The 16,832-nt window shown below is 37.6% G+C and overlaps 1 protein-coding gene across 2 annotated transcripts; it reads left to right on the top strand.

Annotated features, from left to right (window-relative positions):
- Positions 1 to 7,180: 7,180 nt before the first annotated feature.
- LOC115684377 (aberrant root formation protein 4) lies at positions 7,181 to 15,861 on the top strand. 2 transcript variants are annotated; one of them, XM_030609112.2, is made up of 14 exons: positions 7,181 to 7,440; positions 7,911 to 8,078; positions 8,171 to 8,320; positions 9,830 to 9,908; positions 11,091 to 11,266; positions 11,344 to 11,403; positions 11,640 to 11,790; positions 11,899 to 11,955; positions 12,076 to 12,347; positions 12,424 to 12,495; positions 12,608 to 12,685; positions 12,781 to 12,969; positions 13,529 to 13,580; positions 15,557 to 15,861. In XM_030609112.2, the coding sequence occupies exons 1-14, from the start codon at positions 7,321 to 7,323 to the stop codon at positions 15,775 to 15,777; spliced, it is 1,845 nt and encodes a 614-aa protein (XP_030464972.1). In that variant the 5' UTR covers positions 7,181 to 7,320; the 3' UTR covers positions 15,778 to 15,861. The 2 variants fall into 2 exon arrangements, with proteins under 2 accessions (XP_030464972.1, XP_056174855.1); XM_056318880.1 differs by lacking the exon at positions 12,424 to 12,495.
- The last annotated feature ends 971 nt before the right edge of the window (positions 15,862 to 16,832 follow it).

The raw sequence follows: 16,832 nt of genomic DNA, 5'->3' as shown, positions 1-16,832 counted from the left end.
TAAGCTCCAAGACATGTTATTTGCACGTACCGACTTATGCGAGTTCGTTGCTCCAAGTACCGATCGCCGAGTTGCATGTGAAGCCCACTGAATCTAATAGCTCACATTAGGTGATGGCTCGAGGATTGCCGTCTACCTTCTTTCATCTATCGTACCTTAGAACCCGATTCAAGTATTGCCATCGTGATACCCCCTCCATACTTCTATTTGTAGAGGAAGAGGACTTTCTAACGATGAGCGTAAGCTGCGGAAAATTTTGACAAGTAGTTTCGGATTTTGAGTGAAAGTATTTCGAGGCAAAATTTGGGCTTGGAGAACTTTAAATAATTTAAAGTTTCTGAGAAAATATATCCATCGAGTTTTCTAATAAAATCTAAGGCAATGGGCTTTGACTATATCCTTCGATTTCATTTGGGATGCGATGACCATTGTTATGTAATATTATAAGAAGCCAATTAAGTTGTATTTCCTCGGAAAAATTGTCAAAAAAGTCCTATACACAAAACACTTTTGTCAATTCAGTCCTTAACCATTTAGTTTTGCCAATTAAGTCATAAACATTTTCCTGTATTGCCAATTGAGTCCATCCGATCAATTTTAGCCAGAATTTGCTGACATAAACACCAGCCGTCTTATATAGTACGGCTGGCACTGACGTGGATAACTTTTAATAATATATTTCGAATTTTTTATTAATTTTTTATTTTTCTTTTCTTTTCTTTTCACACCTCTGGCCAACCATCACCGGCCACAAGCAAGGGCATTGAGCCTCGCCAGCCAGAGGTGTAAAAAAAAGGAAAAATAAAAGAAAAAATAAAAAAAGTAAATAAAAAATCTATAAAATATTATAAATATTATCCACGTCAACGCTGGCCGTCCTACGGCTGAGCAACGTAAGATGGCCAGCCATGTAGGACAGCCGGCGTTCACGTCAGCAATTTACAGCCGAAATTGGCCAAATGGACTCAATTAACAAAACGTGAAAAAGTCTAAGACTCAATTGGCAAAATTAAAAGATTTAGGACTTAATTGGCAAAAGTGTAATAGGTTTATGACTTTTTAAACAATTTTGTTGTATTTCCCCTGTAACTACATTGGCAAAGATAATAAATCATATAGAAGGGACACTGTGATGGTACTAGAAGGATTTGAGGATAGCTGATAGGATGTGTTGGTTATTATTTTATTAGGATATTTCTCACTTCGATTAGGAAACCGATACCTGCTGCTCTGCTAGTGGGAATTAGGTGAATTTTCCGACAACATGCGCATGCATTGCTTACGACATTATAGTACATGATTTTGCATGATTGGGAATGTCAATCGAGACATCTAAATATCCTCTCCAATCTCTATCTTTTTCTGGTGAGATTGGAGAGGATATTGACATTGAATGATCCAACAACATGCCCATGTATTGCTTACGACATTAGAGATTCTATTGTTTCGTTCCCAAAAAAGGATAGTGCCAATAAATTTGTGAAGGAGTTAGTAAGTGCAAAAAATTGTCTATAGAAAAGTTACTTACGACCTGATTTCCCGGTAACTTGATGGTGAATTTTCGACACGATAATGAAATTACCAACTGTTTTAGACAACATGCGAATCATCAACCTTTCTTTTCTTTTACAAATTTTCATTTATCAATCTTGCCAACTCCTTAAATTACCGGCTGTTATGTAAATTATTTTTACTGACTCTTTTCCAATTAAATAATAAATCAATTTTGGATCACCAATTCTTATTTGAATTACTTGCCGATATTTATTTGGTTTGTTTAAATTTATCAACTTTTGTTATAGTTTGTCAAACTTTATTTGTCTTTTCTATAAACGCCTTAAATTTATCAACCCGTATTTATTTTACCAACATTTATTTGCGTAACTTACCAGTTTTTCTCCCGTTAAGTTACCTACTATATGAAGTTTACCAAGTCTAATTTGGGTTGATCACCAACTTTTGTTACCAACTTTTCTATTGATTTACTAACTTTCATTTGCCTTGCTTGTCAATATTCTAATTTTACCAACTTTTTTTAAAAAATTTAACAATTGATTTTTCTTCAATTAAGTTACCAACTAGTTTTTTGCATTATTATGTCTTATTTGAATTAGTTACCAATATTTATTTGGAATTTTTGAATAATCAATTTTTCTTATTGAATAACCAATTTTTCTCATCAATAAAAAGACATTCTCTGATCTTTTACAAACTTTTGTTTACTTTTTTACCAACAACTTATGTTCATCAATTATTAATGAGAAACCAACCTTTCTTTAGGCGACTTACCAACTCTTTTATTATTAAAGAAATAAGTGTACTTGAAGTCCTAAAACTTGTCACGAAGTGCAATTGAATCCTAACTTTCAAAAAGTGCAATCACAAAAGTACAATTAAGTACTAAAACTTTTAAAAGTGTATTCAAGTCCTAAAACTTTGAAAAGTGTATTCAAGTCCAAAACTTGTCAAATTGGTCAAATCCTAAAACTTGTTAGCATTTTTCGTTTGTCAAGTTGGAAGGAGTTGATGAAAGGACTTGATTGCACCAATTTAACAAGTTTTAGGATTTAATTACACTATTTAAAAGTTTTAAGAGTCAATTACACTTTCGTAATAAGTTTTAAGACTTTCAGTACACTTACCTCGTGATTAAATTAACAACTAAATTTGTGTTACCAATTCTCATTTATTTTTTCTTAATTCATCAACTTTTTTTATTTAGTTACCACTATTCTTGCTTGCTTGCCAACTTTTAAAGTTTACCGACTCTTTTAGAGATTACATATCTCAATAAGAGTGATTACCGATTTTTCTCTTATTAAATTACCAATTATTTTGCATTTATGGAAAACAAATTAGGTTCAAGCAATAGAGGGCTCTTCTTCCATGTAGTTGTGCATTTCGCCATACTAATTCATATCAATAGCACATTGTAACTTCTTTTAAAACTCCTTGGCTATTGTTTGTAATTCATGACAAAGAGTCCAAAGGTTACAAAGTGCTCCGTAGGTTACTGAGTGAATTGTTTCGTCAATCCTAAATATAAATTTCAGCAATCCGTAGAGATAATTTTAGATTCTTCCGGAGTGCTTGATTGACTCGCCATTTTCTTTTTATGATAATTTAGGGACAGGAGTGAAGAGACCCGATTACTTGGAGACTTGTGTAACATCTTGCAAGTCTCATGAACCGTTTAACTTCAGGCTTTTTGGCCCGTGCATTTTGATGGTACCGATCTAGAGTAATTTTCATGCAGTTGATAGAGCTTGCATATGTGACTTCCTATTAGGAAATTTGCCGACACCTCAATCAACTATGCACCAATCTAGAGAAATTATTTATTTATTATTTTTTTACCGGAGTTCTCACATCAATAACCCTATCCCTACCAAACTATAGGTAGTTTTAGTCAATTTTGTCAACCAGAGTGTGAGCATGTGGCTTGACTATGGCTCTTCAATTACGCCGCAAAATGCTATGCCTCTCCAATTTGTCAAAAGCTTGTAGAATTTGTCGCCACATGGTTATGATCGACTCTTTTATTCGATCAAAGAAAAACTTTCACATGCACTACCAATCACAAGACGCATTGAACCGAACCCTTCTTTGGGCTTCAAACTGGAATCGATTTTAGCGCAGGTTCATTATATGCCATGCTCAAACCTATCAAATTCAATTTAACATATTATTTAGGAGGATTGTACATGTATTGCTCTCAAAGGTTATTTCATATTTTACATTGAGCGTGAAGTTAATTACTCATTATCGGAGGACGATGGTCGATCAGAATACCACGTTAGCAAAAAAACAAATTAGCTTCGAGCAATAGGAATGACTACACCGACGTTAACCATTTAGGTTGAGATTCAGACTTAAGTTCAGAGTAACTTAAATGTTTATCTTCCACCCACATCGGAACATGAAATTATGCACCATCAAATCTCATTTTTGGTGATTTCTATACTGATACTTAACCTTGATTACTAGTATTACAGCAAATATTAAATAAAGAAAGTTTTTTTAAACTTTATAATTGATATATTTATATATTAATTTTGAAGTTTCACTAGTAATCATCCAAAAAACGAAAACATCTTACGATATTCTTTCAGATATCGTCATGGGTCAATGAAATCATTGAGATTCGATCTCAAAGTATTCTCTTCTATTCGTGAGCAAACTTATCTGAGCCTATTGGAGAATAGTACGGTTTTATTTGATGATAGGAAGCATAACCTATGTAATCAATCAAATATATAAAAAAAAAAGTTTTTGGATTCTTAATTTCGAATTTATCCGTGCATGGCCAATCGCTTCTATGATCCTAAAAGATCCAATTATCGTATTAACATAAAATTATTTCATGTTTACGTCTATGTGACGCATGAACCATGAAAAAAAACCGAAAGAAGTGGAAAGTACAAAATTTGCGAACTAAAAGAATTAAGAACCATGTCACAGAACTGAAAAATGGCTTGTTCATGCAATCGACCTTTGTGCATTCATATTCATAGGATCCGTTCGATAGGATGAAAGGAGAAAAAAAACGATTTCCCCATGTAAAAGTGTAAACAAAACAAATTAAACGAAAATAACAGTTTAATGTGGTTTCATAAGTACCGCATTCTTAGGAAACTTGCAAAATCCAATAGAATATTCATGAACAGATTTGAGCAAGCTAGGGTTAAGTAAATCGTCATTTGTTACCGAAAATAAGATTCGACAGTGCATAATTTCATACGTTTTCGGTTGATAAAAGATGAATGCTTGTTCTTAATGGCAAGAACAAGCCTACGTGGGAAAAACTAGCGTTCTATTGCTGTTCAATTGCATCAATAACTACAGTTACTTTCTTTACATTGGCATTTTGCTTATCAGGGTGTGAAGATTGAAGGCTACAAAGTGAACTAAGGGTCAGTTTATTTGAAGGAAAATTGTTTTTGGGAAATTGTTTTCCGAATTTTCGTTGTTTGGATGACAAAAAACCAATCGATTTACGTAAAACGTTTTTCATGAACCGAAAACAACAAGCTTAGATTGGAGGAAAACGACTTCTTCTTCCGGCAAGAAGGAAAAACATTTTTTCCTAACCCGCCAAACAAATGAAAATTAACTGTTTTCCTTACAAATGATATTCAAGACAATATTTTCCTTTATCATGAAGTTTTCAGTGAAACAAACGCACGCACCCATTAGCTTTCATTTGTTTGGTGGTTTAGAAAAAGTGATTTCCTTCTTGCCAAAAGGGGAAGTCGTTTTCCCTCGATCTAAGCTTGTTGTTTTCAGCCCATGAAAAACGTTTTCCATAAATCAATCAGTTTTCCATCATCCAAACATTGGAAAGTCGGAAAACAATTTGCCGGAAATAATTTTCCTTCGAACGAACGCGCCGATCAAAGGCTACAAAGTGAACTAAGTGTAGGAGCTTCTATCATAGTATAAGGTTCACAAGGGCCCAGCCCGGTGCGGATCCTCCATCGTGCACGGAACAAAGGCCACCGTAAAGCCCTGTTGACTGTAAGTAAAGCCCACGTAAAATATACGAAACGATGTTTTAAGGTGAGGGATTTGCCGTGCGGACCTTAGGCCCGTCGTTCCACGGCAATAGGGCTTCCTCTTCTTATATGAACGGGCACGAGTTTCCCTTCCTTTGAACGAGCATTAGCCGGACCGCCACGCATCGACAAAGTATCTCGACCTCGGCCTCGGCCTCTTTTCTCAGTAAACCACCCCCCCCCCCCCATTTGCCTTTCATCTGGAGTTGCCGTAACACGGGCTCGCAGGGAAGGGGAGAACGAGCGATTTTTCAGTTTAGCAGGTGCCGTTTCACCGGCTCTAGTATTCGCCGGCTAGGCGGAGGCCGGATTATTTCCGGTTTTATCCCCCACCCAAAGGGAACGGTACGAGTGTTGGTGTTGATTTTTTTCAAATCCCTGGGAATCCATGTTTAGCTTAATGAATACTAATTTGAAAACTTTCATGTCGTCGTGAGCCTGTAAAGAGATGCTATCCCCTATCTAATATATCTTTATGTTCTTGGTCACTTTTCCCTTATTTCATTTTGTTAGGAAGCGCGCAGCAGAAGCCCAATACCTTCACCTGGGAATATCGCCAAGAGGAAACTCAAGCCCGAGTCCGTCAACATATCTAGTTGGACCCACCTTTACTCAAAAGCTTAAGCCAATGAGTTATGGGTCAACGAACCAGACCAACTGTCATAGCAATTTTCACTCGAAACAAACATCGATCATGAGATTTCTTTGTTGAGATATTCATCAAACACCGGAACAGATTGGAGGCCCATCAATCAACCATCGGCTCTAATACCATTTGTTAAGAACGTGCAGCAAAAATCCGATACCTTCACCTGGAGGGATCGCCAAGAAGGAGCTCAAGTACGAGTCCGTCAATATCCAGTTAGACCCACCTTCACTCAAAAATTTAAATCAATGAATTATAGGCCAACTATAATATATTAACTGTTCAACACCACATCAATTATCCGATGTGGGACTTCTAAACACAACTCACACTTGCATCTTTAACACATTTGACTTGTGAATTATAAGACCTTATGATAAAAAAAAAATTAGGCTAACTCCCCGTAAAAACTCGCAATTTTTAGGTCAAATCCCAACTTTATCCCGAATTATTTTTGTCTAAAAAATCTTCGACTTTCGCTTTAGTTCCTAATTTGCCCCTCGCGACCAAAAATCGCCACTGATTTTTTCAAGAGACCGTTGTTGTTTCATACGAAGGTGTGGGTGTTGATGTATACGCAAGTTTTGATAATGAACTTCTGACTGGTCTTGATATTGCTAATTTTCAAGAAATTGTATTCGTGGACAGATTTGAAATTAAAGTGAAAATTGAGAATCTTTTTTAGATAAACAAAAAAGTTCAAGATAGAATTGCAATTGGACTTAAGGATGCTTTTGTTTCGTCGAAAATGAATGATTTGGATAACATTTTCCTAAAACTAACTGCTTGTGTCGCTTACAAAAGTTAATAACCGAAAAGTACTTTTGCCGGCTACGAAATTGTTTAGATATAAATTTCATTTATCAATAATTTCAAGCGCAATCATTTTTTCAGAAAAATATTTTTAAAATTATTTATTTTCTGCGAAATACACCGGGCTTAAAATTGAGATTTTAGGAAATTAGGCGGATCGAAAACTAGGCACACCCTCCGTCTGGACGCCTCCGGGCTTCAACGGGCATTTCTTCGCAGCTGCACTTCTTCTTCTTCGTCTCCTCAAGTATCCCAAGCAAAACTGAACCCCGAAGCGCAAGGTCTTCCAGGCGAGCGAAGCCCTCCATGTCGACGGAGGCGGCGGCGGCGGCGGCGGCGAGCGACTCCGCGGCGGCTTTCTCGTCTCCTCCTCCCGATCCTCCTCCCTCGCTCCGCGTTCGCGACATCCTCAGCTCGTGCGCCAAGGTGAGTGAATCTCCTCCGCCCTCCCCCGCTCTCCCTCTCCGTCCCGCCCTGATTAAACCTAGAACTTCGCCTCGCCTCGCCTCGCTTTCCTCCGAGGAATCGGGAGTCGATCGCGCCGGTCTGTTGATTTCGAAACCTAAGAGAACTCGTTGGATGCGACGCGGTCGATTTGTCGTGTCCGGAACGATCCGGTCCCGCTTGAACGCTCTCTCCGGACGAACGCTTGCGCTGACGCGAGTGAAAGCGACCGGTTGTCCGTTAACTGTTTTAGCCGGATTTGAGGGAAACTGGATGAGTTTCTGTGCGCCAATGGCCGACGGTGACGGTCTTTGGCTTTCCCTGTCCTGAGAGAAATTCGATTTTTTCTTCCGACTCTGTACTTCGCGCTTTGGAATGGTTATGTTGCTACCGCGGGTTGGTGCCATTCGATGGGGTTGTGACACTGTATATTGCCTCCGTACATGTTCCAGTCGGTCGAGAGTGGAGATAGCTATCGAACCGAGAGGTTGGTCTCCGAGCTTGCCAAGTTTCTCGGCGATGTGTCGGTGGCGGCCGCGGAGGATGAGGACACGCACGAAGATGCGTTCAAACTGCTGTCGGGTATCTACGAGTATATAAGCTCCCCTTCGATTGATCAGGTCTTGATGTTTTTCTGTGGCTCATTTAGTTGATCAGGTAAGTTCCGTCTTTATTTTAACAGTAGGTTTTCTGTTGCGTGGTGGAATGGCAGGAGCTCCTTGATGCGCTCTCTTTTGAGCTTCCGAAGGCTGTTTCGAAATTTTCAGGGGCGTCGAGACGGTTTTTGGCGATTGCGGAAAGCATAATCCGTCAGTTTTTGGTGAAGTGTAATCCGCGGGACATGTTGCCAATTCTCTGCGAGGTTTGACGTGGACTTATTTTGAATAATTTGAAGTAAATAAACCTATCCTCCCCTTTTATCCGTGTTTTCTTAGTAACTGCACATCCAGACACATGTTTGCGGTAGATTAACTTTGTTGCACCAGTACTCATGCAAATGATGTTCTTTTAAACATCCTGTAAGCACATGTCACGTGATAGATTGATTATATAGCTTCATGGTCATTATTACGATTTTCTCATGTGACCTCATGTGCTCCTTAATAACATCTGGCATTTGTAAGTGTATCTATCGCTGTCTTTTATTGTTAAATGGTGAGTGAGTACTGTTTGTTCGACCCTGCATTTATATCATGCAACACGTGCTCTGGTGATCTCTCTAGCTGTTAAATGTTGAATGCTCTCTTTGGCATTTTAGTTCCCTAGCAAACACCTTTATAAACATGTGTTGGTAAAATTAAACTGGGTGTTTTGAAGCTGTTTACTATTTATCAGCAAAATTTAAGATGAGGAAATAGATGTCTTCCCAGGTTTAAAAAGTGAAAGCATCATAGGAAGAAAGCCTTTCATTTTCATGTTGCTTCGGCTTCATGAGTGAGTTTGCACACACACTCTCAAGTGCCTCTTTAAGTTCATGGATGTATGAAACATGCGAGTTAAGCATTTTGAGAAATAGAATGGCCAAGCACTGAGTATAAGAGTCTGTACTTGCTGTCAAAGAACTTGTCAATAAACATAATGGACATGTCTAGCCACATGTTAATAATTTCCCCTGTTTTAGCGGGATGCTTTGCAAACTTCATGAAGTTAAACTAATTAATATATGAAAGTAATACTTCCCTGAGTTCTTTCGTGAAAAAGTCACTCTTATTCTTTTTGACGGGGAAAGATTTGGAACTTTCTTTCATTTGGTCGAGAATAGATGCGCAGTCATCTATAATTTTCTATATTTATCTGAGAAATTGCGAACATCTACTCTCTGACATGTCCATGGTCGAGTTCAAAAGATAGTTATTTAGTTGACGAGACTAAACAAATAATACCAATTTTTATTAGTTTTCTTGCATTGCCTCATCAAAAGGAGGCTTGGTTTGATTGAGCTGTCATTCTGGCTTGAAATTGTTGCTTGTTCTCTTGATACTCAATAGTTGCTTCCATCTCATGAGGGCATTTTCACTTGCAAATACCAGTCAAGATAGTTTATGGGCATAAACATGAGATGACCTAACAAATAACTCACTCCTCTCATGAAATTCTGCTATCACTTTCATATTCTATTATGAGGATTCAATTATCCTCTTTGAGTGATATGACCAAAAAAGTGGATTAAGCATTAACTGTACGTGCTTTTGGTTAAACCTGATCTTTAATTTGATTCAAATTTTATATGATTTTGATTTTTCTGAATGATAAGATCTTGCAGTACATTCTTTATAGTAATGTGTAGTCATATGGTTAGCACTGATCAATTCTTTTAAGCTTTAAGTTTGCTGGATGAGATCTTGCTAATCCTCAGTCAATGTTGGAACAGGCCCTAGATTCCTCAAGCGAAGGTGAAACGATTAAGCTTTCTAGCTACTTTGCCCCTCTTTTGAGTGGTCTCTCAGAAGGTACTTTTTTTCTATTCCTTGAATAGGTTATGTTTTTATTGGTGCAGATTATCGTTTAAAGTATTTTATCTCCTCGGACATATCGCTGAGTAAAGAAGTCTTGATTCTAGTATCAAAAGTGCTATTTGGGATTTCTTTTCTTCGAAGTATTTTTACTGGATGCTTTTCTCGATATATGCCATTCAAATGATAAAGCTGACTCTAATACTTGCAGTCCAACCTGTGGACCCATTGTGCAAAAGTGTCTTGACCACCTTGGCATTATCAATACTTTCTTAATACATCTGTCCTCCAATCATGGTTTTAGGTACTGAATATACATCTATCGAGGTGTCAGTCAGTAACTTCTGTTAACATTCATGCATGCTTAGCAAAATCAGTTTTGGATCCGTGAAGTACTGCAGAGAGGCCTTCATAAAGCTACGTAAAACAAATGTTTTTCCTCAATGAGCTCATTATATCTTGATTGGATGTTGGATGTCCATGCTGATTGTTTAAATAAACGAGATGCAATTCCCTTTCTGCAATGCTTTAGGCATTGAAATGAAAAACTGGTAGAACACTGCACTTTATGCAGCATGAACTCATTCAAATGTCAGGAAGCCTTTTCCATTTTGACTTTCACTAAAGCAGTTAAATAAATGTGTGCTCAAATGTTGTTTTGGATGTTGGATGCTGATGAAAATGTATCCTGTCTGTCTTGCAAGTTTAAAATTGTTTATTCGTAGTAATATAAAGAAACTTTATGTGCTTACAAAAAAGTCTCTTTTTATAATGTGCTCAACTTTTTCAATGCTTATCAATCGATTTTGAAATAATACTTTGTGATTTTTTATGGTATTTTATTGCTTCTGGTGATATTCATACTTTGTTTGTGTCTTAACTCGAATATTTCCATGGTCATTTTTGTTTCCATGATTTTCCCTTTACGTGGACTTATCTTTCCATTTGAACATCAGGCATTATGGCATATTCACTGCCCCAAAGTTAACATCTGCAAGTTGTCTTTGGTAGGATAATATCAGGGATTTTCTACACATTTTGTAGACATGCTTGGGGAGCTTGAGATTGTAGTTGAAAGTATTGTATCTATATTTGATACTGATAAGAATGAGTCAAAAGAAAAACTCTTCGGTCTGCATCAAACTATAAAACCACTGCTCCGTGTTTTCTGTATTACAGTTCTCCTTATGATTAAAAGGCGTCACTTTGAGCAAATAAAGGAGGTAGTTCCTGCAATCCTTCGTGTTTGGGAGAAAGTGTCTACAGATGCAGATGAGGAGGATTCAGATCTTGAGGATCTGTTCAGCAGCGGTATAAATATTGCTAATTCGATGCAAACTATTCACCAGAAGTTGGTCTGTGATCCATAATTGTGAAATTATTTACATGCAATTTCTTGTCAGATCCTAGATTAACGGTTTAAGTTTAACAGGACAACGGATCAGCTGAGAAGCTCCTCATTCTGCTTGGTCTGTATGTCTTGCAGATGATGGTTAGTATATTTATTTTTGAGGTCATGTAAGAGTCTAGAGTATCTGTCTGTACACGAAAGATTTAACTTCCTTTTCGAAAATGACTTGTAGATGATTCACCAAGTGGTTGTTGCCCTTCTACTCTCTCTCTCTCCCACACGCACACACACATGCGCGCGTGCGTGTGCATTAGATGATTTGTCAGCATGAAGCCGTTTGACATACTCACATCTTAATATAACTTTTGTATGTGCAGACTCATGTATCCATTTGCATGGATGAGAATGTGTCCAGCTCTCTCCGCCTTGTGACTGAACTTTCACACTTCTTGAGATGTTGCCATTTATCTTATATTGGCTTGATAACAGGGTCTGCTGTTGACATGATGATCAGCACCATAACTGGTGGTAATATGCTGCTCCGTCTGTGGATTTATTATTTTTCCGATCTACAAGCTGGAAGGAATTTCTTCACTTTTGCAATTTAAAGTGATAAATTTTTTTTCATATGCGTAGAAGAAGATAGTTTCTGGGCTCCTTTACCCAGTATCAAGCTTGGAGCAGCTCTTTCAGGTAATATTTGGCAGTGCGTTGACAGTGTATTCTGTTGCAGTTTCGCATAAGATCTTTCTGATTCGTGCAGTTTTCCTTTAATCCTTTTGCAACTTCAAATTTGTTTGCTTCCTGGTACAGTTATATGGGGTGATATGTCTAACGAGGTTGCTCATAATGCTGAGGAGGATTTAACTGCGGTAAAGAATGAAATTCGGCATAGTCAAACCAGAAGGTGGCAGGCAATCGGCATGCTAAGGCATGTGTTCTGTTCAGCTACTCTACCTTGGAGATTAAAGAAACATGCCATTGACTTCTTGCTTTGCATCACAGAAGGAGATATCTCACAGGAGTGTGAGAGTGAGACTCTAGATTTCTCATCATTTGTTCCTAGCCATTTTGCTGCCTTGCAGGTATTATAGTGAAAGATCTTGATTGTATGCCCTTTCATGTTGTATGTTCTTCTTATCATGAAAGTGCAAATTCTAGGGGATTGAGAACGTCATTATGTACACATCGGATGCTGTACTAAGGAAGAACGCTTTTGATGTGCTGAAAAGGGTTGGTGTTTTTGACTTTAAGATGCTCTGCTCTTGCATCGTTAACCAGCTTGTTGATATTCCACTTCTCTCTTGTTTAAGTTAAGTTTGTGCATTTATTTCCTAATCTCCAGGTGCTTGCTGATATTCCAATTTCTCAAAGGTTTCACATCTTAAAAGCCCTGATTACAAATTGCAACTCTTCCTCTATGGTAACTCTATTAGAGCTTGCTTAAATGACATAAGTGTATTTTTTCTTTGCATGGAAGGACGCATAACTTGATCTGATTGCCTACAACTTGTGTAGGTTGCCATCCTTCTAGATATTGTTAGACAAGTGAGGCATGCCAAAACTAGTAGCGAATTGTCAAAAGGAAATGTTAATGAAGTTTTCCATGAGACACCAGCTTGGTCTGCTGATGTGCTTGAACTAGTGGAATTGGTTTTGAGGCCTTCTAAAGGAGGCCCTCCAAGTCTTCCTGAACAAACTGATGCGGTATGTATGACTCCTTATTATTGATTATTTCCATATTGTCTCCTTGCTTTGATGATGGCTGCTCCTTATTTCTTTTTTGGTTGTGACGTTTTCCATGGTGTCAAACTCTTTTGAACGGGTTTAAAGCTCATTAGTTTTCCTAAGACCATTGAATGCTCTAAATGAATAGGAATAGAAAAATGAAAAGGCCAAATCAAAAGTATCCATCTTTCTATATTAAATTTCGAGATGCGAAGTTGAGGGGAAGTCCATATTTACATGTGACGTGCAATAACACATTCCGATTCCTTTTCCATATAAAGCTTATATTCACAATCTCTTACATCCTTACATTATCAATGCCAAATGGATCTTATTGTTGTTTACTTTTCCGTAATGAACCTATCTACTAGTCATTTGAACCTCTTCCACTATGAGCGCGCAACCTCTATGAGATGTGTTAGAAGTGTGCTAATATAAATGTGTAGGCAAACACATTTGAAATGAATTGGCCGATACTCTTAAAATCTTTGATAGAGTCTAATGATCTAAAATGACGAGCTTGCATTTGATCTTACAGGTTCTATCTGCCCTCAACTTGTACAGATTTGTGTTCTTGTCTGAATCAACAGGTAAAAATTTTATAATTCTTTATTTCCATTTTGTATGTTAGTCTTCAGCCTATGCTTCAATCACTTTTATTTTCTTATTAAAATTGCGAGTTTGTGACTCTTCTTGCAGTTGCTGCATAAGTTTGTTGTTTTTTCTCCAGCTGTGATTTTCACACGTATTGTGAAAATTTCAGTAAGAAAGCATTTGTTCAAATATACAGGTCTGATCCACTATTTGGGACAATCTTGATTAGTCTTGTTGATCGAAGAACCTGTAGAACTTCTTTCGGGAGAAGTTCTTCTATTTCACTTTTATTAGTTTTGGTTTTTCTGGACCTGTTGGATCGGTCAGGGATATAGGCATGATAAATTAGTGAATAAGTTGGCATAATAGTGAAAAGAACTCCCTGAAAAAGTTTCTCGTGTGAGAAACCTTGAAGTATTACTGAGACACTATAAATTATAGATTTATATTGTGCCTCCCTTGAGTATCTGCATTCTAATTGTTTAAACGCTTTCTTCCCTCAAACCCGGCTTTAAAATGCCAATGTCAATCCGCCTCATTCCATTGGAATGGCAGTTTTGGACACTGCTTTTTAAACGAGGGGAGAATAATTGCAGTTTTGCTACATCGTATCTCTAGACCAAACCACCATAAAGACCGGGTATCATAGTATTTTGACCATCCATTAGACAATAGCATAACAAACAGTGACCTTTTGCTGAACATTTTTGCAAATTTTGATGATACTTTCTTGGTAAATGATTATTTTACATCGTTCATGCACAGAGAAATCAGATATTAGTGAATCATTATCTCCGTACATAATGGAGATTAATAAAGATTTTGCGCTTTAATCTTAAAGATGGGATATTTAGTAATTAATATTTCTAAACTTAATTTTCATGGATGAGTAATTTCAATCTTCATCACTACAACAATACCAAGAAGCAGTCGCATTCAATCTTTGAATAAGTGAATATAATTTGAGTATGCCACTTTAAACTAATTGTCTTACAAATACTATGAACTTCTACGTTTAAGTTTGTCCATGTCCCTATTCTCTACAGCAGGCCCATTACTGCCTACTCAGTTGGGGAAAAGCTGACACCGCTAGAAAAATACGGCTTATTTTCTAAACAGTAAATAGGGTCAATATGGGATTTAATCCTGTTAAAATTATGTTTGACTACAGCCAATTGTTCTAAAAACGTAAATTAATAAATAAAGGCATTGTTCAGTATCTAAATATCTAGCACCCACTGCCCTCTCATGTATGATGATATTTAGTCTAAGACTAAAGTGTGGAAATTGATAATAGGGAGAAAGATCTGGATTCTTGACCTCTTATTTTGATGCCATGTGAAACTTTATGAGAAAATTGCAAATTGTTTTAAAAACTTAAACTTTTAGATGAAGGACACGGTTTCTATTTGAATATCTGTTACATCCTTTATCGGAAGGTTAAATGTAGCAGTCAGAAAGCACATACATCAAATCCTCCACAAACGTGGCATGTTATGGACTATATCAAAATGTAAATAATCTTTCACTGAACATGTAAGTTGGACCTTTTCATGGGGCTGGGTCATTCTACCATTCTTCGGCATGCAAAACTCCTTGTTGGCTATTGTTTGGATCTTACTGAGCTAGCTAAAGATCTTTGGAGACCTTTTGTCGATATGTTTGGCTGTACTGTTTGCTCAGTGTGATTCAATCAGCTGCATTCGTCGATGTTTGAATGTAAGTAGTCACACATATATATGTGTATGAATGTACACGTCCATTGTGCTAGCAACCTTGCCCAGACTTGTGTGTGCGTGTAGTACTGTTTACTGTAGATGGACACACCCACAAGCAGACTCGGAATTAGATTCTAATGAAAATGTTCCACATATAGGTTTTCCATGTTTTTTTTTTGGCATAAGAGATGCATTACCAGAAAGGAACTCTCTCTCTCTCTCTCATGCAAGTCTTCCTGTGACTGTTGAAACAGGAAAAACCAATCACACTGGAGTGCTGTCCGAGACCAACTTGAAGAAGGCCTACAATGAATGGCTTCTGCCTCTCCGGACCCTGGTGACCGGCATCTTAGCAGAGAACAGAAATGATGATGATCCATTTTCATTCGACGCCGTCGGTGGCCTAAATCCAATAGAATTAGTTCTCTATCGCTGCATTGAACTCGTTGAAGAAAAGCTCAAGCATAATTTGTAAGTTTGCCTCCTGCACAGAAGTTCTAACTCGATCTTTTGTTGATTACGATCTCTGTTATAGAATGCCAACTGCTGCGTGGTAGAACCCTTGCTTGTGCAGCTTTCCTTCTTATTTTTCCCGCATTTCACGCGATTCCTTAAAACCGGCATTCCAAAAACCGTATGCTGCTAATTTGGGGTCCGGAATATGGACCCAGATCTAGTCCACAGAAAATTTTTCCATCATATAAAATATGCATTTCAAAAGTTTGGTCTGGGAGCGAAAGTGCTTTTGAGCTAAACCATACATGCCCGAGTTAGATTTCGCGACGGAAGCTAAATCAGACACATTCACTGTGATTTGTAGATGAGGACTTTTTTCCCTGATCTAAGATGTATTGGAATCCTATCCATCCTCAAACTTTAGGGTTGAGGGGTCAACGATTGTGGATTGGATGTAAATATATATATGTATAATGGAATCCTATCCATCCTCAAACTCTACGGTTGAGATGTCAATAATTGGATTGGATGTAAATAGGGCAAGATATCACTGATTGCGAGCTTCTTTGCTTCCAAGCATTCCACGCTCGCACGTCACCGCAGCCCCACTACGGTGCTAGTGAGAGTGCGGTCGGGGTTATCTTACACCATGGCAATCTAGGTATGAACAAACCGTGGTTTCACGAGGCAAAGGAGCGATCGGGAAATTCCAAATCTGTGATCCGGGAGCCCCGAACTACTTGAGAATAAGCCCTATGTCACTAGACCAACAACCAACAAAGACCACGGTGGTGGGATGAGATAAGGTGTTCTATCTAATAATGGTAGATGGTAAACTAGATTGTTTTCTAAATTCTAATATAGTGTGCTAGATTTTCGGTTTTGGGTAACTTGGTCGAAAAGTGCAATTGAGAGAAAACATTGACGTGGTTTTTTTAAATAGGTAAATACCACTGCAAAATCTCAAACCGTGCTCACCGTGACATCAATTTCTCAATGTTTTTTTGTCACCAAAATATTTAAACTATATCTACTGTTACACTAATACCCCAAATTTTTTGTATAACCAAACCT

The sequence above is a fragment of the Syzygium oleosum genome, unplaced genomic scaffold (assembly GCF_021117445.2).
Source record: "Syzygium oleosum isolate NSW1041296 unplaced genomic scaffold, Sole_v2.1 Sole_v2.16, whole genome shotgun sequence".
Classification (NCBI taxonomy): domain Eukaryota; kingdom Viridiplantae; phylum Streptophyta; class Magnoliopsida; order Myrtales; family Myrtaceae; genus Syzygium; species Syzygium oleosum.
This window is presented reverse-complemented; position numbering and strand designations above follow the sequence as displayed.